The sequence below is a fragment of the Bombus pyrosoma genome, linkage group LG1 (genome assembly GCF_014825855.1).
Source record: "Bombus pyrosoma isolate SC7728 linkage group LG1, ASM1482585v1, whole genome shotgun sequence".
NCBI lineage: Eukaryota > Metazoa > Arthropoda > Insecta > Hymenoptera > Apidae > Bombus > Bombus pyrosoma.
The window spans coordinates 964,459-983,145 of NC_057770.1; the positions used below are offsets into that span (position 1 = coordinate 964,459).

Genomic DNA, 18,687 nt, shown 5'->3' on the forward strand with positions numbered 1-18,687 from the left:
TGTATATTTATAATATAAATCTGTAATTATATGCATCAAAGTATTAATATATTTCTAGCATTTAATATGTATACGGTTGTATTTTATTGCTCTGGTTTGAGACACCTATAATATTTTCATCTAAAAAAACATATTTAGTGTTAATCGAATTGCGCCAGCGCGATTCAGACGAAAGTATTGGACTTTAATTCGTTCGTTTCTACAAAAGAGATTTAAGGGACGACCAATGGCATAAAAATTATCACACGGAAATACAAGTAATTAAATCAATTAAATAGCAAAAATTTTCAGAACAGCCGTAATAATATTGTACGACGAATTCTGTGACTGTCGGAATATTAAGTGTTAAGGTTTCAGTTTTTCACAAAGTGGAAGCCATCGAAACACATTGCAGGTTCTTCATTGTTGCTGTGTGGCATTATACTTAAAGTTTTAAGGTACATACAAGTATAAAAAGTGCTCCTTTATATACAGAAAGATTAAAAATGTTGCAAAATCAATGACTTAAAATGAAACTGTCAGGGTATCATATCACTATAGACGGGTAACTTTTATTTGTCTGTAATTAACCGTAAGAAAATTATAGTTCAAACATTAGCGTATGTAGATTAACATATTTAATATAATTACGGTAGGTAGAGGCTCTTCTTCGACTTAAAAAAATTAAAGCATAATCAACGAAATTTAATTGTCTCCTTGTATCCTGCATGTTTTTTTTGGTTATGTCAATCTATGATGATTTGGCATAATAAAACATTTAACAATTCATTAACGCGATACCGATAATATTGTTACAAACGATTTTGCTAAAGTTGAAACAATAATTTTAAGTTTTCCTTTTAACGAAATCTTTTTATTCTTCTAATCGGTAAACTATTTTAAGGTTATGACACGTATCAAAAATCTTCCATTACTAAATGATATTAAACACCCTGTGTTTGTGTTATCGTTATAGCGTAACGTGTAATCATACTATAGTTAAATTTGTCATTCCAAACAGAGCAGTTCCTTAAAGGCAGTAATGGCTGTCAAAGGGCTGGTAGCAGCAATTGTTCAGTTCTTAACCCAACAATTAGAAGAAGGTGATATTACAGCAGATTCTCGAGAGAGCCTTGAAGTAGCAATACAGTGTTTAGAAAGTGCTTATAATGTACAAGCATCTGATACTCCAACAAATTTTAACTTATATGAAATATACAAGTCTTCCATCGAAAATGCAAAGCCCAATTTAGCTCCAGAAGCTACTCTAGAAGCAAAAACCGAAGCTGAAAAATTAAAAAATGAAGGAAATGCTCTCATGAAAGCTGAAAAACATCACGAAGCTCTTACTAATTATACAAGGTATATATTTTTCGTTTGAATAAAGATAAGATATATATTTTTCTATAAACATTGTAATACTGTTTACATAATATTGTTTATTTAGAGCAATTCAATTAGATGGTCGTAATGCAGTATATTATTGTAACCGTGCTGCAGCATATAGTAAAATTGGCAATTATCAACAAGCAATTAAGGATTGCCATACTGCATTATCCATTGATCCTTCGTATAGTAAAGCATATGGACGATTAGGTTTAGCATATTCTAGTCTCCAAAGACATAAAGAAGCTAAGGAAAGTTATCAGAAAGCTTTGGAGATGGAACCTGACAATGAAAGTTATAAAAATAATTTGCAAGTAGCAGAAGAAAAATTAGCTCAACCAAGCATGAGCAATATGGGATTAAGTGGAGGTACATTGCCAGGCATGGATCTCAGTTCACTCCTAAGTAACCCTGCTCTTATGAACATGGCCCGTCAAATGTTATCTAATCCAGCACTTCAAAACATGGTGAGCAATTTTATGAGCGGTCAAGTAGAACAAGGAGGACATATGGATGCTCTTATAGAAGCGTAAGTATCACTCATACTTTTCAGTCATTTGCTATCTAATATCATTAAAAAATATATCATATTTAAAAATTTTGTAGTGGTCAACATTTTGCTCAACAATTACAAAATGCGAATCCTGAATTAATTGAATCCTTAAGAAGGCAAATGGGAGGAAATCCAAATGATCCAGATCCACCACAACAAAATTAAGAAATCTATGATTATGATATATTTTAAAAATTCCAGATAAAATGAAAATAACTAAATTTAATTGGAACACATACATAGTTACAGAACAGTGTGTATCATTTTTAATATGAAAATGTGAAAAATGATGACTAAGATTAACTTACATTATCACTATCTTAAAATGATATTCATATACATATACTATACAAATTTTCTTATGACTGAATTATTCAACAGAACATGATTATTTGTTTTTTGGATGTGTGCTGATGATGTTTGATATGTGAAGATTAAATAATAAATGTTAGAATATAGTGAATATTTCGTGAATGACATAGATATTCCAACATGTACTGTGTTGCCTTCTATGTCTTACAACATCGCTTTGAATCTATTCTAACCGATTTGTATAGTACAATACGTTTTCTTACTTACCGTAAAAATAATTTCTGTTTGATAAATTACTACATATTGAAAATTAAGAAAAAATTATGTTTCTTACCACCTACTTTAATGATAGTTATTTTGTTTCAAAATTGGATATGAAAGTATCAGAAAATTCAAAATGTTTAAAAAGTTATAATGTTAGCTACCTTTACAATGAAAAATGTACATAATTAAATACATTCTAAATACGTAACAATCATATTAAATACTTTTAAAATATATTTCCTGTATCATTTCTTCAATTATTTCGGAACTAGTATTATATATAATGTAGAAATGTTATTACAAGAAATAATCACTATGAAATAAAAAATACATTTTTAATCCAATAAGTGTATATTTAAGAAAATGATACAAATCCTCATAGCCTTATTTGATACATTCTTTCAAATTAATAAAACGTACATATCAATTCTATGTGCGTCATACACTAGCATGATCGTATGTCGTATACAGTGTACAGTAGTGACATCATTTTTATTTAGTATATACGAAGCGTACATATAAAAATACAAAGTTTTTTAGACTTCATGCTCTATTTTGTTTTCATATTTGCATGTGTATGTACATTCATATTTATGGATAATTGCAAATTCATACACTATTCGCTTTCGGAAATAAATATCATCATCGATTAGTCTATTCGTTTATTCTCACCCTGCAGAATGACTTTTTCTATTATGTTGTAAATTACATCTGTCATTCCTGAATTTCCATGAAACCGGTAAATTATTTGAAAAATAATGCGCGTTTGCATTGTTCATTTGAAATTATATGCCACACATTATCATATCAATCTATGAAAACATAAGTGTATGTAAGTACTGTTATATCTATTACGTGAATTATACATATAATTTATTACTCTTATGCTTTTTTAATAAAAGATAATGTTCATTTTATCAGAAAAACAACAATTATATATATATAATGAAAATTAAATCGATCTTAAAAGCAAATAGTTTATTCACACTAATTTTTTGTTCGTTTCATGATTATAAAGTTAATGTCATGATTTTCACGTGTTACATACAAGGGGCGCTGGGTGACGAAGCTGCGATGCAGCATTATTTACATATTTTCCAACCCTTCCCGTCATTCACCCACATATACATACATCCGTGAAACATGATGTTGCATGCGCAAAGTCCCTCTACAGGTTCCTGATATGCGCGGTGGCATATGATTCGTTGGTTTTGTAGCATTGCCCAGGAACGTATCATTAAATGGTGCGTAGATTAGACATCCATATATTCATAGACAGATTAGACTATCTGATTAGACATAAAATAAGTTTTTATTCAAATTTATAATAATAATAACAAATTTTTGAAATATATTCACATTATTATCGATTTTCTAGTATTACTATATTATCATCGTGAATAAAACCACTTGGTAAATAAGAATTGTTATAACAATACGTAGATAGGCTCAGAAACGTTTTAATTAATGTAAAGTTGATAAAGACTAATATGTTTTTTTAATTTTGTAAAAATATTCATGATTAATAATTTTACTTATAATGTTCTATGAATATTCGGTTTCAAACGCGCTTACAATTCTTCTGCTATGAAAATTTAATCATATAAAATACATACTGTGTTTGATAAATATCGTGACAATTTTTATGGAAAATTGACCGGGAAATATTTGAAATTCTAGGAAAGGGGATTTCAAAAACAACAATACGATCCTGAGTATAATGCTCCCCCCTCACTAGCCGATTGCCGCACACTCACAGATTGAGGTGTGGCCATCGAAGGCTGCCATCTTCTTGACTTTCTGTCGCTTAACATTTCAGGTAAATACGCAATTATTTCTTAAGTAATACTGGTTGGAGTAGTGTGAGAGTGTGCTGTGATGTGTGTCCGGGTGGTTTAAGCGTGCTACATGTCGCTTTGTTAACGGCGCAACGGGGAACTCTGTGTGTCAAGGAGGGAAAAAACGTTCTCCTCCTCCTGTGATAGAGAGAGGGCCGAGGGAGTGCCATGCGTTACGAATCTACAGCATCTTCGCATGACGACCGTTTAATTCAACATACGAGAAGCTACACGCTGTCCACCGCGACTACATTCAATCACTGATTTGGGATCGTTTCTACCAGTTCAAATACGACCTGGGCTTTAATTCAGTATGTAAATCGTCCCCCAGGCTCTAGACCCCTGCGTCGCTATCCTGTCGCACCCCTAGCGCCCCCATCCTCCACCTCTTAGGCTTAAATCCCCTCCTCTCTCCCCTGGTTTCGCCTGTGCACTTCCGGCTGTGCAAAATTCGGCAAAAAGCTCTCCGGATACGTGTCTGGAAACCTAGTAAGTAAATATCTGTGTCACGGCTTCATCTTGACATTCCTTCGTCGTCGTTTACCCTGTCAGAACTGCGATAAACAAAAGGTCCGGTACGTTCTTTGATATGTTAGAAATCATCGCGTTTCTATCCATTCTTCAAAATATCCGCGTACCCCTAATTCTGCTTTTACAATTTACATCTTTGGGATGATTTCATCGGAATTTCCGAATGCTAATAAAAGTACTAGGTGAACATACATTGATTTTCGGTAAACAATTGGCTTCTGTATATGTGGTATATATATATTGTAAGTATATATTTGTTATATATATATATATATATATATATATACACTTTCCATTTTAAATATTCTATATGTATGATAGACCAAAGTTTGTAATAAGTCGTATGATCTTCATTTGGTTTAATATAAAGTGAATAATTTAATTTCTGAAGGATAGTAAAATGAAATACTTACCATTGTGTAATCAACAGTTTTTGTAATACTCAAATATGATGCAAAATTTGAAGATTTATATAAATTGTATTGCCTTAATATTAACATATACAATCCTCATTTGCATTGCTTTCGCTATACACTAGATTCTTTAATGCTAAAGTCCTTGCTTCTGATCTGTATGAAAACTTTTAAATTAGAATCTTCTCTGTACATTAATAAGTGTGACATATAAAACAGAAGAATGTCTGCGTTATAACAAAAACTTTTAACAAGTAGGATTCTATATTAAAAAGTTTTAGTACTCTAATTTATATCATAACATACGTATATTTCTTAAATATACGTATTTATTTATCACTGTCTTTAAATAAATAGTGAATGATCATGACTTCTCTCATTAAAATATTATAAAGCATTTTAACTGTGTACAATATGAATGTGTTGCCTATTACATTTAATTTATGCTTTTCAAAAATAATTTCTCATGGGTACACATGTTTCTTAATAGTGCATGTTTAATACAGAAAAGTACCAATCTTATGTGTTTATGCATGTTCTTTGAAGACATCATTATTCTTTTGTAAGGCATAAGGTATGGTCTTACACATGATATATTAATATGCAGAGACCTTTGTATATGAATTAAGAAATTGATTAAATAATATATATAATATATATTTTTTTTTTTACACACATCGTAGTTAAAGCTCTACCTTATGCATTTTGGAATTCTGTAATCTTTCATCTAAATGTGTACATGAAGTCATTATGATAACATTATGATAACACTATGATAACATTAAATTCACATTATATTTAGTTTTTGATATTCTTGTAAAGCCTTGTAGTGTACATATTTTTATATATATCTGAAGGAAAGAGTTATGAATCAAAATTATAAAGCTGTTGTTCAATGATTATAGATTATATGTAATACTTTTGCAAACATTTAAATACATAATTGTGATAGAAACAAGACATATGCATACATATTTACATATATATGATATTTATATGACATCTGTGTAGTACATGCAGTTATTTCGCAACCTTTTATCCATTCTAACATATAAAATGTCCACTTAAAGCAGAGACGCTGAAAGAAAAACTAAAAACATGGGATGCAATATGGGCCGATGCCTCGGTCCAGACGATACGGGGTACCCTGGATCAGGTACGACCCAATCAATATCCTTTCAATCTTCAGCCCTCGTAGGTTGCTTTCTAAATAGTACTAAAGTAGATATGAAATATAGACACAAAAAGATGTTACCTATCGTACCCACTATATAAGTAGCAAACAGTTATGAAGTTAGAAGCAATTTTTAGCAATGTAAATTTAAGTAAACAGAGGGCTGTAGGGAGTGTATGCTATTATGTTTGTAATGCTAGTACTAATATAGTACTTTGTTTAAACACAAATGGATACAATATTTTCAGGTAACAAGTTTTATACCCTACGAGGTTTGAATTCAAATCATTCTTTATAGTATTGTCAAAAGATAAATCTAATCGAACAGTTTCAAAAGATTACCCTGACTTCTTTCTAACTCTATCCTGAAGAATGCTTTTTCTCAATCTTTCTCACTACTTCCTTTATGTCTTTATATCTATTTACACTTGTATTTATGTATTTAAAATTGCTTTTTATTTGTTTATGCCTTACCAAGGTGCAGGAAAAGTAGTTTCTGTTAACATTGATATTGATTATATCTTTTCAACATTCATCATATTTTCCATTAAGTTATTATCTTATCTTATGTGTATTATGTGTTCACTCACTGCATGCCCTTAGTTAAACTAATTTTAGGTGGTGTTTCCAAGATATTAACTCAAATAACTTAGATCCATTATCACTAGTATTTGAGTAGTCCTTAAGATACTTCATGCATTTATATTGTATACAAATGCAATTAGAATTTATTAATATATAAAGTACAATTTACATATTAGCATTCATAATTTATAGATTTCTTATTGTATATACATATATTTGTATGTGTATATATGTATACATATAAAATGAAAACAATAGAAGTTAGGTATATATTTTTATTATTTTACTCTGATATATATCAAGATCAAGCATATATGTTCTGTATATATTACTCATCGCTAACAAACAAAAATTGTTAAAATTAAATACACACTCATTTTATTTTGAACAAATATATTACACAAAATTGTAATATTTATATATGGGTAAGTTATTGAAAGAATATTAAAACACATGCATACTCACTTATAACTGTTATTAAACATAACAACTGACATATTCAATATCTCTAAATTACGTACATAAAAATTTGTCAATTGATGTGAAGTGGATGTTATATTTCTATTTTCTGCATTAATATATTAATTAAAGAGATCAAAGTTATATGCATAAAATTAAAATTTTAATTATGCAGGTTATATTAGAGTACTAATAAAGAAGTATTTAATGGTTTACATTTTAGAATTCATGGCAGCCATTAGGAAGAAATTGGTTATCGTGGGTGATGGTGCTTGTGGTAAAACATGCTTACTCATAGTCTTCAGCAAAGATCAGTTTCCTGAAGTTTATGTACCTACAGTGTTTGAAAATTATGTTGCAGACATTGAGGTTGATGGAAAGCAGGTAAGTGCTACAAGAAATTGTTTCACATATTTAATATTTTTGTATTTTTTTCCAAATATATTAAAGGAACATTTCCTATAACAGGTTGAACTGGCTCTTTGGGACACAGCTGGGCAAGAAGATTACGATAGGTTGCGTCCATTGTCATATCCTGATACAGATGTAATCCTAATGTGTTTCTCTATCGATAGTCCTGACTCCTTGGAGAACATTCCTGAGAAGTGGACACCAGAGGTGAAGCACTTTTGCCCAAATGTGCCCATTATCCTTGTTGGAAATAAAAAAGACTTGCGCAATGATCCTAATACCATCAAAGAGCTTAGCAAGATGAAACAAGAACCAGTTAAACCAGAAGAAGGTAGAGCTATGGCTGAAAAAATCAATGCTTTTGCTTATCTTGAATGTTCTGCTAAGAGTAAGGAAGGTATTAGGGAAGTGTTTGAAACAGCCACTCGGGCAGCGCTACAAGTAAGCATTATTCATTACAGGTTTGCATGAAATTGAGTATAAATTGATCAGACGTTATTATAAAAACTATGTGAGTTCGTAGGTAAAAAAGAAGAAAAAGGGAAGATGTTGGCTCCTATAATTCTTGAACTGTCACCGATAATGAGACAACACTAATGGAATTGCTAGTTGCAATGAAGCTAGTTGTTATGCCGGAAGCCCCCAGCGGAAACTATAATATAACAACAACTTATCTTCAATTATTTTACACAATAAAACAAATCTATAAAAAAAAGAGAAAAACTACCACAAAATACGCCCACAATATATACAATATATGCAAATTAAAATCCGTTGCAAAATTTGCAAGTGTTCTTTTATAATAATTTGCAAAGAATGTACTATTAATTACGATTGTATCAGTTAATCCTTTATGGACTCTCTCTAATGTTGCAATAAGTGCGATCGTGTTTTAAATAAAATAAATTACTAAGAATTTGTACAAACACTACTGCAGTTTTTATAAGGATATGCTATGAGTTACAAGATATATCAATATATTAACTGTTATCATAGAAGTTACTTATCGTTTTGATCCTTATCAGAATAAAATGGTTTTCAGATATTGTTATACAAAAATTATTAAGACTGAGTTTTCAGTAATATGCTTTAATGAAACAAAAAAAGATGAATAAATTCGTAATTACATCTTTCTAAAGAAAAAGTTAAATATTGTTACGTGCACAAAGTTGTGAGATAAGATTAAAAAATTTAAATTTCTATGTTTAACAAAGGTTAAAATAGTAACATTTCAGATATATCATAGTATCTATTAAATTTATTATTGTCTATGTAAAAAGAGCGATAAAGAACTCTTTTGTTGGTCTATATGTTTGGTCCATATAGGATTAAAGATTGTACATAAAATGTCACCATTCTTGGAATAGATGAGATATTATGCCTTCATGAATGTCCCGTGATCTTTCAAAGCATTTTTTTGTCTATTTCATGGTATAAAACAACAATAAAAGTACGCATCGCTTTACCTTATTTTCTTACCATAATGTTACGAACAAATATATATATAATAAACGTATCACTTTGACTTCGAGGATCAAAAGGACATAAGTACTTGTATACTTAAGACACATACGGAAAAAGAAAGAATACTGAATACTGTTTTCTACATCTTCACAATTCTTTATAAATAGATTTAATTCGTCGTATCAGTAGTGAATTGAAAAAATTACTTCCAGGAGAAAACTCAATCATCTGTATGTAGCACTTTTTTAGTATAATTTTAAAGGGAGAGAAAAATTTTTTACGATTAGGAGAGTGGAGCCAGGATAAGTTTTTTGAGTTTTAAGAGACCGCTCTATAGTTAATTAGCCTTAATATAAGATATTTACTCCATGATTACTATAATAAATTGTAATTAACAATAAAAATTACTAATCAATGCTTGTGAACTATTACTCCTAAAGCAGTTCAATGTCTGTAAATTTAAATATACAAAATTCAAGCAGTAGGATATTTCTTAGAAATTACAAGGAATCTGTGAAGGTTCATGAATGTATAAAATATATCACTTATAAAGTGAATCTTCATTTACAATTTTATTGAATAAAATTTTTTCTTTATTTTAAATACTTCTTAAAATATCACGTACGTATCAGGAATCTTTTTTAAACTTAAAGAATAGAAGTATAGTTTTTCAATGCACAAAACTGTATAAAAAAGAATTTATTTTACTTTAGATATAAATGAAAAGGTAATGTATTAATTTCAACTTATTATATAATCAGATATATATGAAAAATGGAATGGAAAATTGAATCTTAGACATAATTTGTTAAATCTGGAAAATATTGACATCATAATTCTAAATCAGTTCTGCATAGTTTTACATGATATACAACATTATAAAGTTACATAATATATATAGACAATCCTATTCTAATTATACTTTTTCACTTTGTTTTTCAAATACTTTGTAAAATAAATGCAGTCATATTACCAAATGTCTTTAATTTCTTTCATTCATAAAATTCTTAGCTTTTACGTTTTTAACTACATGCCACTTTTTTCACACTTATAAATCGTACAAGGAAAATTTCACTCCAAGCTTTGTTGCTGAGACTTACATAATAATTGTAATAAACAACTTCACATCTTAATGTGAAAAAATTTACAATTCATCACTTTTCAGCTTAACAGTCTTTCCCTTACGATCAAATCCTTTTAATTCATTGGTCGCGTGCTTAGCAATATACTTGATGAAATCATCAAGCTCCCTGCCACCTTCATATTTTACTGGATTATTCTTGGAGTTTTTGGGCGCCCAATAAAGTGTTGGAAATCCTCGAACTTCGTACGGGGCAGGAACATCATTAGCAGTGGCATCGAACTTCACAATCTCGATATCTTCGGTCGCAAGTTTCTCACCTAATTCATCGTAAATAGGTGCCAGTTTCTTGCAATGACCGCACCAAGGTGCATAAAATTCAATTAATGTATCTTTGTTATTGTTTGTAACAATTTCATCGAAGTTTCGGGCTACTCCAATTTTAACATTTCCAGTGTTATCTTCGGGTATTGGTTCAGATTTTAGATATGGTTCTAGAGTGCCAGCTTCTATATCTTTTAAGAATGCCTCAAATGTATCGACAGAAAATTCATCCTTCATAACGAACTTTTGATTATTAGCGTTTCTTGCTAAAACAACAGGTTTATCACCCTTAACAAAATCAATTCCAAAATCGTTTAATTCGTGCTGGAAGTCGTCTTTGGAAGAAATAGCGAAATTTAACTTGGGGAAGTCCTTAGCAACTTTGATGATTCTATTACGCCAGTAATTTGTACCCTTGGGATTCTTAACATAATCCACTGCATAATATGCAACAACTAATGGATTTTTAAACTCTCTTTCATTATCCCGGGTACGTACGCCCGCAATACCAAAGCTGAAATATACATTTAATTAAAAAAGACACTTATGATTTAAATATCGTATTAGTAAAACAAATATTCATGAAACTTACTAATTTTTATTAATGAATTCTTGAATGTCACCCATAGACTCTACATATTTCACAGTGTTTGATTCAAATTTGTTCTGTAGAATTTTTGGTCTATATAGAACTATAGCATTCCTAAAATTCAAGAAAATATATTTTATTTTATGTGTAATTTTAGTCTTAAAGTAAATTTATGACAATGTAAATAAATAAGTAATTACTTATGTCCTTCTTTCTCTAAAAGTGATTTTGCTGTTGTATGTGCAAATCTAACTTTTTCTTTAAGTTTCTTAGAAACAGCATGAAAGGATGTCGCTAAGGCTGAGTCTTCCTTTTCAAAGAAACCTACAACACTTACTTCATCAGAGTCTAAGAATGATTTCAAACAAGTTTCTCCACTTAATTCTTTAGATGCTGGACCAACTTGTGCCTAGAATACATCATAGGTACTTATATGAGATGATTAAATAATTTGTATATATCAAAATCCTATTTACCTTCATATACTTGGCAATACCAGCAGCTTCTCTAGGTCCATTGTAATCGCTAACAAAATCACCTCTAGAAAAGATTTTCAATGTTGGATAACCACTAACTGAATATTTGTTGCAGCTATCCTTTCCACTTTCTGTGCAATCTACTTTGGCAAGAGTAATTGGAGGATCATTACCCAAGAGCATTTCAGCAGCTTTTGCATATTCTGGTTTTAATCGTTTGCAATGACCACACCTGAATATTTGGTATTCGCATAGGTAAAGAATTAGTTTCAAGTGTAAAATTAAATTACTTTTATATTCACAGAAGTTGTACAAGTTAAAACAATAACAGTTCCTTTATATAGAAACATGAATAAGAATTTCAAATGTAACACATTCTCAACTATTAACGTGTCATAAGCCGGTATACTTGAAATTATCGAAATCGGAACTTAGAAAATACTTCCCTTGATCAATTTTCTTACAATTGCAGTTGAAACAATAGAACAATATGAAAATAAAATTATTTTTGGTTCTATACAATTATCGTAAAAGAAACTACTTACCATGGTGCATAAAACATAACAAGCGTGTTCTCAAGCCGCTCTAATTCATGGCTAAAAGTATCATCGGTAAGTTCCACCACATCTTTTTCTTCAGCCAAGACATTAACGAAGATCAAGGAAAGGAAGGTAAAATACTTGAGCAACATTGTGGACTACAGTACTTGTTTCTAAATCAAATTCGGAACGCAATCTTTCTTCTAAAGACACTGCCTGTCGAAGACGTGGCTTTTGTTATAAGTTAGGGTAGCCACGCAGTGCTGTCGTGTTCTGATTGGCTGTTGCTTCTGAATGTGTGTGATGTATTTCCTTTACACAAGATCCGACACCTATACACTCGACTAAGACAAGATTCCAAACAACTCTCAGTAACAAAATGTATTTCGTCGACGTTTGCTTTGGTGGGAGAAACTGAAAAAGAATTTATAGCAGTATCATTGCAAAGAATCTCTTCCGTCACTGGATGATCTACTTTAAATATAAACCATCATGTTTAACGTAAATATATTTTAATATTAATACGATCGTTTGAATGCCTCATATATGTCTTATATAATTTAATTATTTATTTAATTTACATATAGTAACAATACTGGCAATAATCATAACATAAGAAATAAATTAGTAATGATATGCAATAATTAAATTTAAAATGAGTTTATTTTGTTGAAATACCACAATACTAATACTAGTACTGGAGTATTGATATTAAAAACTTGATACATATTAACTTTAAATCATGACATTTATCAATTATATATGAAAAATTCGGTTCTAAATTTAAATACATTGAAAAAATGGTAATCTCAGATCCCTCTAGAGTAATCAGCGTGAACCAAATAGGATCATTGCCCGTGGGTTTTTCAAACAATGGCTGTTGAAACAAGAGTCAAGTTGCAATTTAAAAATATCATGGTTCATATTTTACATCACTTAATTTTTTAATTGGAAATTATTTTGTAATAATACATACTTCTATCCTTGAAATAATAAAATGTAACAATTTTATTTGTGTATAGCGTATATTGTATATAAAAATTTATATTTATTCTATGTGAAATAGATAAATAATAAAAATAAACGTACATGTTGATGACAACAAAATATTGATTTTGGGAACATTCGATTTAAAGAGGTTATTTATTTAAATTAAACTAATTGCGAGATACTAAAAATCGATTGCAAGCGGTTTGAATTAACAAAAAACTTTTTATCATTACATATATATGTACGCAAAATTCCGAATAAAATGTCGGACTAAAAAAAGACTTATGCAATAATAAAAATGTAAAGAAATATCTCAGATTACATAATATTGTAATTGTGACAATGTTTAAGCACATAGATCAATGTATTTTTCATTGATATATTACTTATCAAAACTTATCATTTTACACAGAATTTCCGATAAAATGATTACAAAGTGAAGAATAGATTATGTTTTGTCACTTGAGTTATGCATTATTACAAAGCGCGATATTTGCTTATACAATATTAATAGACATTTTGCTATTACAAGACATTGAAAAGTCACTTACATAATATTATCGTATTAACAATAACTATAATTATAATAATGCAAAATATCTAGCATTTAGAATTTCGGATAACAATAAGAAATGATTCTTAATACAAACGAGTTTGTTAACATTGTTATGATCAAAGATAAAAATATACATAAAAAAATGAATAAAAAAATACATTAAAAATGACAAAGTAAAATAAAAGAATATCAAGTGTGTTACTATTGCTATGTTTTCTTAGGATACAATGATATTTATTGATTTGATTAACATTAAGTAATTAATTATATGTGGAAATGCGCGTATGCATTTGTAGTAGTGCTATATATGTAGCCGCACAAAGCATATTTTGACGCACAAACTTATTGAATATGAATGGAATTGTAATAATCCTTTAAACGATAGTGATTGGTCGTTTGTCTGTGTCTAGCGTAAACATGAATTTGCAGAATGAAAAGGAAAAGCCTTATGTAACCAAAACGGGGTTACGGGGAACAAAAGCATAATGTGGTTAGTTGCAAAGACGCTGTGTTATCTTGTGTTACAAAATATTAGGAAGACGAGAATTTTATTTATCTTTCCTATTTAGCTAACGCTACAGATATCAATTAGCATGCATTATGGTAAGTGTTTGCGACATTATTGCAATAAAATTTAATGTTATATGAATTCTTCATATGGATATTCAAATATTCATACATTTTATTAAAACTTGTAATACTTAATACAAGTAATTATATAAGTAGAAATCAAATGGAAAGAAAAACTTAAATAGATTTGATATCTTTCTGTATAATACATTATGTTTGTTATTAAATTGAATTGATCGTTAAATACTCCGTGTAAGATTCGTACCTTGTTGATAAATGTTGTGAATGAATTGCTAAATGTTCCCTTGCATATCAGTTTTCTCAATTAAACAATCATACAGTACTGATGTTTATATCCTGAAAAATGAATTGATAACAGTATTTGATAATTAATTCATTTCATTTCAAAATCATAATGAAATTAATGATTTATCACCTAATTGCGCATGACAATTTTTCAAAGATTAATGGAAATAGCTCTACGCATAACAAATTCGATATCGTCCGATCACTCGAATCGACCCAATCTTTTTGAAACTGTTAATAAGCAAACTTCGCAAAACTAATACATCAATTGCGAGCATTGCGAGCTGCGAGCTGCGAGTTACATAGAAATGTAAGGATAGAGTAGTCGAGTCATATGATACCATGTAAGTGAATGCGATATTGGAGTAGAAGGGGAATGCTGCATAGAGGCCCCTTCTGTCCTTGTTTAATAACACATGCACATTTGTACAGTAGTATGCAGGTCTAACACCGATCAACCAGCGCCAGTGTGCATACCTGATTAGACAAGGACAGAAGGGGCCTCTATGTAGTGTTCGCTTTTGATTCCAATACTGCTTTTTCAGCTCTCACGTACTCTATCTTTATATCTCTATAGTTGTAATTTTATGTTGTGACAGAGATGATTAGCTTGGGGTTATGACCTAGTTATCTTTAATTGTGGCCATAGACTTATACAGATGTAATCACTGGGAAGAAACTCCAGTAGAGGGGGGTAAGGTTTTTAACTTCAAGAGGTGTGCTTCATAAATTGGTCGTAACTATAGCGCTGCGGTGGATTTGTTAGACTTTTACATTTAGCGCCATCCTTGCCTCTGAAGGTAAAGAAGGCATAAACTAAACCATTTTTCATAACTTTTTTCAATGTACTTGAAGTAAACATACAGTATTTCATGTGTTGCACAAAAATGTTGTTTAAATAAATGTAGATTTACATTATAGGTTAGATTAGTTGTAAACACGATCGTATTATAGATTGCAAACATAGAGCGCGTTACACAACAAAGCCTACCAAATCGACTGAAGCGCCTTATTTGAGAAATATCTCCAACACACAAGAGCAATACTCCCACCAACGGGTTTTCTAGATCTGGTATATGACAATATGACCGTGATTCTGACTTCGTAACTTATCCCTACCCTCCACCTCAACTAATATGTATATCGTACATTTAGTGCCTACCTGTCGATGTGATAGGTTTTAGGTCTGCTATACAATTCTTTCATAAAATTGGGTTTATTTGATTATCAATCACAGTATTCAAGTTTCTCTTACCTTGATAATTAAATGTATTAAATTTTTTATATTTCAGTTTGTTCGTCAATATATCCATTACGTCAACGTGTATCATTTATCCAGTGTTATAACAGGTAACAGATTTTTGACTTTTGAAATGTCGTATCATCATGACTTGTAGTTTCACTTTTTCTTTCATTGACTTTATTTTTTGCACAAAAACCCCTCGATACCTTTTTTCTTTAAGCGAAACAATTCTTCTTTATCATTTAAACAATCGCATTTATTACATAATTTTTTAAAATATATATTAATTAACAATAGTATTATGTGTAACCTTTATACCATATATATTTCGATTTTATATGTTTTAGGCAACTTAAAAAACATGCCTTGTCCATTTTTGACACATCTTTCTGCAAATTACATTCGTAATTATGGAGCTTCTGTAATTATGAACTACCGTCAGCTTTGTCCAGTAATGTCTCAATTTTTTAGCACTCAAGTAAATAGTACTGAGTCTGAACAGATTGAAAAAGCTATAAATAGTCAATGTCCATTTCTTGCTAAAGAACAAAATGCTATAAAAGTAGCTAGTCCTATGGTTGAGGAAGATATTATCAATGTATCACCTTTAGAATCAAAGGAAAAAGGAAGCTTTCCATATGAAGAATTTTTTCATGAACAAATTATGAAAAAGAAAAAGGACCATTCTTATAGAGTGTTTAAAAAAGTTAATCGTTTAGCAGAAAGTTTCCCAATTGGAATAGAATACTCTTGGGGTGAGAAACCTATCACTGTTTGGTGTTCTAATGATTATTTAGGTATGTCACGACATCCAGCAGTGACAAATTCTGTTCGAGAAGCATTGAATAAATTTGGTGCAGGAGCAGGAGGAACTAGAAATATATCCGGAAATTCCATAGGGCACGAGATCTTAGAAAAAAGACTTGCTTCTTTGCATCAGAAAGAAGCTGGCTTATTATTTACTTCTTGTTTTGTTGCTAATGACTCCACCTTATATACTTTAGCCAAGCTTTTACCACATTGTCATATCTTCTCTGATGCTGGAAATCATGCATCCATGATTCAGGGTATAAGAAATAGTGGAGTACCAAAACATATTTTTAGGCACAATGATGTAAAACATCTTGAAGAATTACTTTCCAAAGTAGACAAAACTGTACCAAAAATCGTAGCATTTGAAACAGTACATTCTATGACTGGTGATATATGTCCTTTAGAAGACTTATGTGATATTGCACATAAATATAATGCTTTAACATTTGTTGATGAAGTTCATGCTGTTGGATTATATGGATATTCAGGTGCTGGTATTGGAGAGAGAGATTGGGTGCTTCATAAAATGGATATTATTTCTGGTACTTTGGGAAAAGCTTTTGGCAATATGGGTGGTTACATTGTTGGATCCACTAAATTAATAGATATGATACGAAGTTATGCAGCAGGTTTTATTTTTACGACCTCATTACCACCAACAGTACTATATGGTACCTTAACAGCTGTTGAAATTTTAACTTCAGATGAAGGAAGATCATTAAGGGCTAGTCATCAAAAGAATGTAGCTTATATGAAATCTATTTTAACAGCTGCAGGTCTTCCATTAGAACAATCACCTTCTCACATTATACCGATAAAAGTAAATTTCCTTTATATTAGGTTTTCTACGCATTATTAATATTATTACATTAAATTACAATTGTCTTTCAGATTGGTGATCCATTATTATGTAGTCAATTAGCTGATTTATTAATAAAAGATAAGGGGCATTATGTTCAAGCGATCAATTATCCAACTGTTCCAAAGGGTGAAGAAAAATTAAGAGTTGCCCCAACTCCAAAACATACTCTGTCTATGATGGATCAGTTTGTGAAAGACATATTAGATGTCTTTCATCGGTTGAATATACCGACGGTCGAACATAAGCCAGACAACATTCCATGTGCAATTCGAGTTCATTGACAAATATTAAATTTAAATGAATGAACTATCAAAAATTTGTATAATATAAATATAATTTATTTATGTACACAAATTTATATTATGTGAATACTTTTGCTGTTGAACAAGCAACTATTTATGGTGAAATGTTAAAGAAATTTAATCAAAGTTAATTTTATCATATAAAACATACAATAAAATATTATTTAATAATATAATAGTATTTAATTACTCAGCAAATCTCTTGTAATAATAAGATTATATATATAATATTGTAACAGTTAGTTATACTTTGGTATAGCATAAAAGGATACGAAATTGTATCCGAGATGAAGATTGTATAAGATTATTAAGTCTACAACCTATACTACATTTCGTCTATGGATAAATAATATTTCACTAGAAAATTAAATAGTTCCGTTTCCGAAGTAACCAAAAATCCCTTGATCTTTCTCCTGTTTATCATCGTGTTGTACGCACGGCAAAATGAAAGCCAAGGGTGAAGTAAGTAAATATTTTAAATTATCTTTAAAAACTAAATTTGCCAATTAAAGAATATCCTTTTTAATACCTATATTTTGTAAATTGTAATAGTTTATTCAAAATTATGAAGGTGATAATTAGATGACATATTGACAGTGACTTAACCTAACACTTTATGGTCGCTAACACGTGTTCATATATGATTTAAAGCTTTAATAATTTTTAT

General features: G+C 30.1%; 4 protein-coding genes and 1 long non-coding RNA gene across 18 annotated transcripts; 3 read left to right on the forward strand and 2 right to left on the reverse strand.

The window, feature by feature from the left end:
- The first annotated feature begins 108 nt into the window (after positions 1 to 108).
- LOC122571189 (small glutamine-rich tetratricopeptide repeat-containing protein alpha-like) lies at positions 109 to 2,253 on the forward strand. 5 transcript variants are annotated; one of them, XM_043737495.1, is made up of 4 exons: positions 109 to 544; positions 1,001 to 1,341; positions 1,427 to 1,894; positions 1,972 to 2,253. In XM_043737495.1, exons 2-4 carry the CDS (start codon positions 1,022 to 1,024, stop codon positions 2,081 to 2,083), a joined length of 900 nt encoding a protein of 299 aa, XP_043593430.1. In that variant the 5' UTR covers positions 109 to 544; positions 1,001 to 1,021; the 3' UTR covers positions 2,084 to 2,253. The 5 variants fall into 5 exon arrangements, with proteins under 5 accessions (XP_043593430.1, XP_043594293.1, XP_043591769.1 ...); XM_043738358.1 differs by having other exon boundaries at positions 109 to 437; positions 1,006 to 1,341; XM_043735834.1 differs by having other exon boundaries at positions 112 to 437.
- A 573-nt stretch (positions 2,254 to 2,826) lies between these two features.
- On the reverse strand, positions 2,827 to 3,734 carry LOC122577615. The gene is made up of 2 exons (XR_006320399.1): positions 3,543 to 3,734; positions 2,827 to 3,306 (listed from the first exon to the last, which is right to left on the reverse strand). It is a non-coding gene; the product is annotated as an uncharacterized LOC122577615 (long non-coding RNA).
- Positions 3,735 to 4,174: 440 nt separating this feature from the next.
- Positions 4,175 to 9,786, forward strand: LOC122575385 (ras-like GTP-binding protein Rho1). Of its 7 annotated transcripts, none has more exons than XM_043745474.1 (6): positions 4,220 to 4,313; positions 4,447 to 4,643; positions 6,347 to 6,432; positions 7,718 to 7,878; positions 7,963 to 8,346; positions 8,422 to 9,786. In XM_043745474.1, exons 3-6 carry the CDS (start codon positions 6,375 to 6,377, stop codon positions 8,500 to 8,502), a joined length of 684 nt encoding a protein of 227 aa, XP_043601409.1. In that variant the 5' UTR covers positions 4,220 to 4,313; positions 4,447 to 4,643; positions 6,347 to 6,374; the 3' UTR covers positions 8,503 to 9,786. The 7 variants fall into 7 exon arrangements, with proteins under 7 accessions (XP_043603885.1, XP_043601409.1, XP_043600585.1 ...); XM_043744650.1 differs by having other exon boundaries at positions 4,235 to 4,313; positions 4,395 to 4,643; XM_043747180.1 differs by having other exon boundaries at positions 4,241 to 4,313; positions 4,395 to 4,643; positions 8,429 to 9,786.
- A 391-nt stretch (positions 9,787 to 10,177) lies between these two features.
- Positions 10,178 to 12,530, reverse strand: LOC122574849 (protein disulfide-isomerase A3). The gene is made up of 5 exons (XM_043743369.1): positions 12,385 to 12,530; positions 11,840 to 12,071; positions 11,564 to 11,772; positions 11,367 to 11,477; positions 10,178 to 11,288 (listed from the first exon to the last, which is right to left on the reverse strand). The coding sequence occupies exons 1-5, from the start codon at positions 12,528 to 12,530 to the stop codon at positions 10,514 to 10,516; spliced, it is 1,473 nt and encodes a 490-aa protein (XP_043599304.1). The 3' UTR covers positions 10,178 to 10,513.
- A 198-nt stretch (positions 12,531 to 12,728) lies between these two features.
- LOC122573174 (5-aminolevulinate synthase, erythroid-specific, mitochondrial) lies at positions 12,729 to 18,196 on the forward strand. 4 transcript variants are annotated; one of them, XM_043739618.1, is made up of 4 exons: positions 12,729 to 12,879; positions 16,093 to 16,150; positions 16,391 to 17,676; positions 17,748 to 18,196. In XM_043739618.1, exons 1-4 carry the CDS (start codon positions 12,871 to 12,873, stop codon positions 17,997 to 17,999), a joined length of 1,605 nt encoding a protein of 534 aa, XP_043595553.1. In that variant the 5' UTR covers positions 12,729 to 12,870; the 3' UTR covers positions 18,000 to 18,196. The 4 variants fall into 4 exon arrangements, with proteins under 4 accessions (XP_043595553.1, XP_043596417.1, XP_043598065.1 ...); XM_043740482.1 differs by lacking the exon at positions 12,729 to 12,879 and adding an exon at positions 14,372 to 14,527; XM_043742130.1 differs by lacking the exon at positions 12,729 to 12,879 and adding an exon at positions 15,274 to 15,494.
- Positions 18,197 to 18,687: the final 491 nt, after the last annotated feature.

Excerpts from the sequence above, each read along its gene's own strand:
- LOC122571189 (XM_043735050.1), top strand. The coding sequence starts at position 510 with ATGAAACTGTCAGGGTATCATATCACTATAGACGG. Across the intron at positions 545-1,005 it reads TATCATATCACTATAGACGG|TTCCTTAAAGGCAGTAATGG; the intron begins GTAACTTTTATT and ends CAAACAGAGCAG. Across the intron at positions 1,342-1,426 it reads GCTCTTACTAATTATACAAG|AGCAATTCAATTAGATGGTC; the intron begins GTATATATTTTT and ends TTGTTTATTTAG.
- LOC122575385 (XM_043745474.1), top strand. The coding sequence starts at position 6,375 with ATGGGATGCAATATGGGCCGATGCCTCGGTCCAGACGATACGGGGTAC. Across the intron at positions 6,433-7,717 it reads TACGGGGTACCCTGGATCAG|AATTCATGGCAGCCATTAGG; the intron begins GTACGACCCAAT and ends TTTACATTTTAG. Across the intron at positions 8,347-8,421 it reads CCACTCGGGCAGCGCTACAA|TTCGTAGGTAAAAAAGAAGA; the intron begins GTAAGCATTATT and ends AAACTATGTGAG.
- LOC122574849 (XM_043743369.1), bottom strand. The coding sequence starts at position 12,530 with ATGTTGCTCAAGTATTTTACCTTCCTTTCCTTGATCTTCGTTAATGTC. Across the intron at positions 11,773-11,839 it reads GTATTGCCAAGTATATGAAG|GCACAAGTTGGTCCAGCATC; the intron begins GTAAATAGGATT and ends GATGTATTCTAG. Across the intron at positions 11,478-11,563 it reads TTAGAGAAAGAAGGACATAA|GAATGCTATAGTTCTATATA; the intron begins GTAATTACTTAT and ends CTTGAATTTTAG.
- LOC122573174 (XM_043739618.1), top strand. Across the intron at positions 16,151-16,390 it reads TTTATCCAGTGTTATAACAG|GCAACTTAAAAAACATGCCT; the intron begins GTAACAGATTTT and ends TATATGTTTTAG. Across the intron at positions 17,677-17,747 it reads CTCACATTATACCGATAAAA|ATTGGTGATCCATTATTATG; the intron begins GTAAATTTCCTT and ends ATTGTCTTTCAG.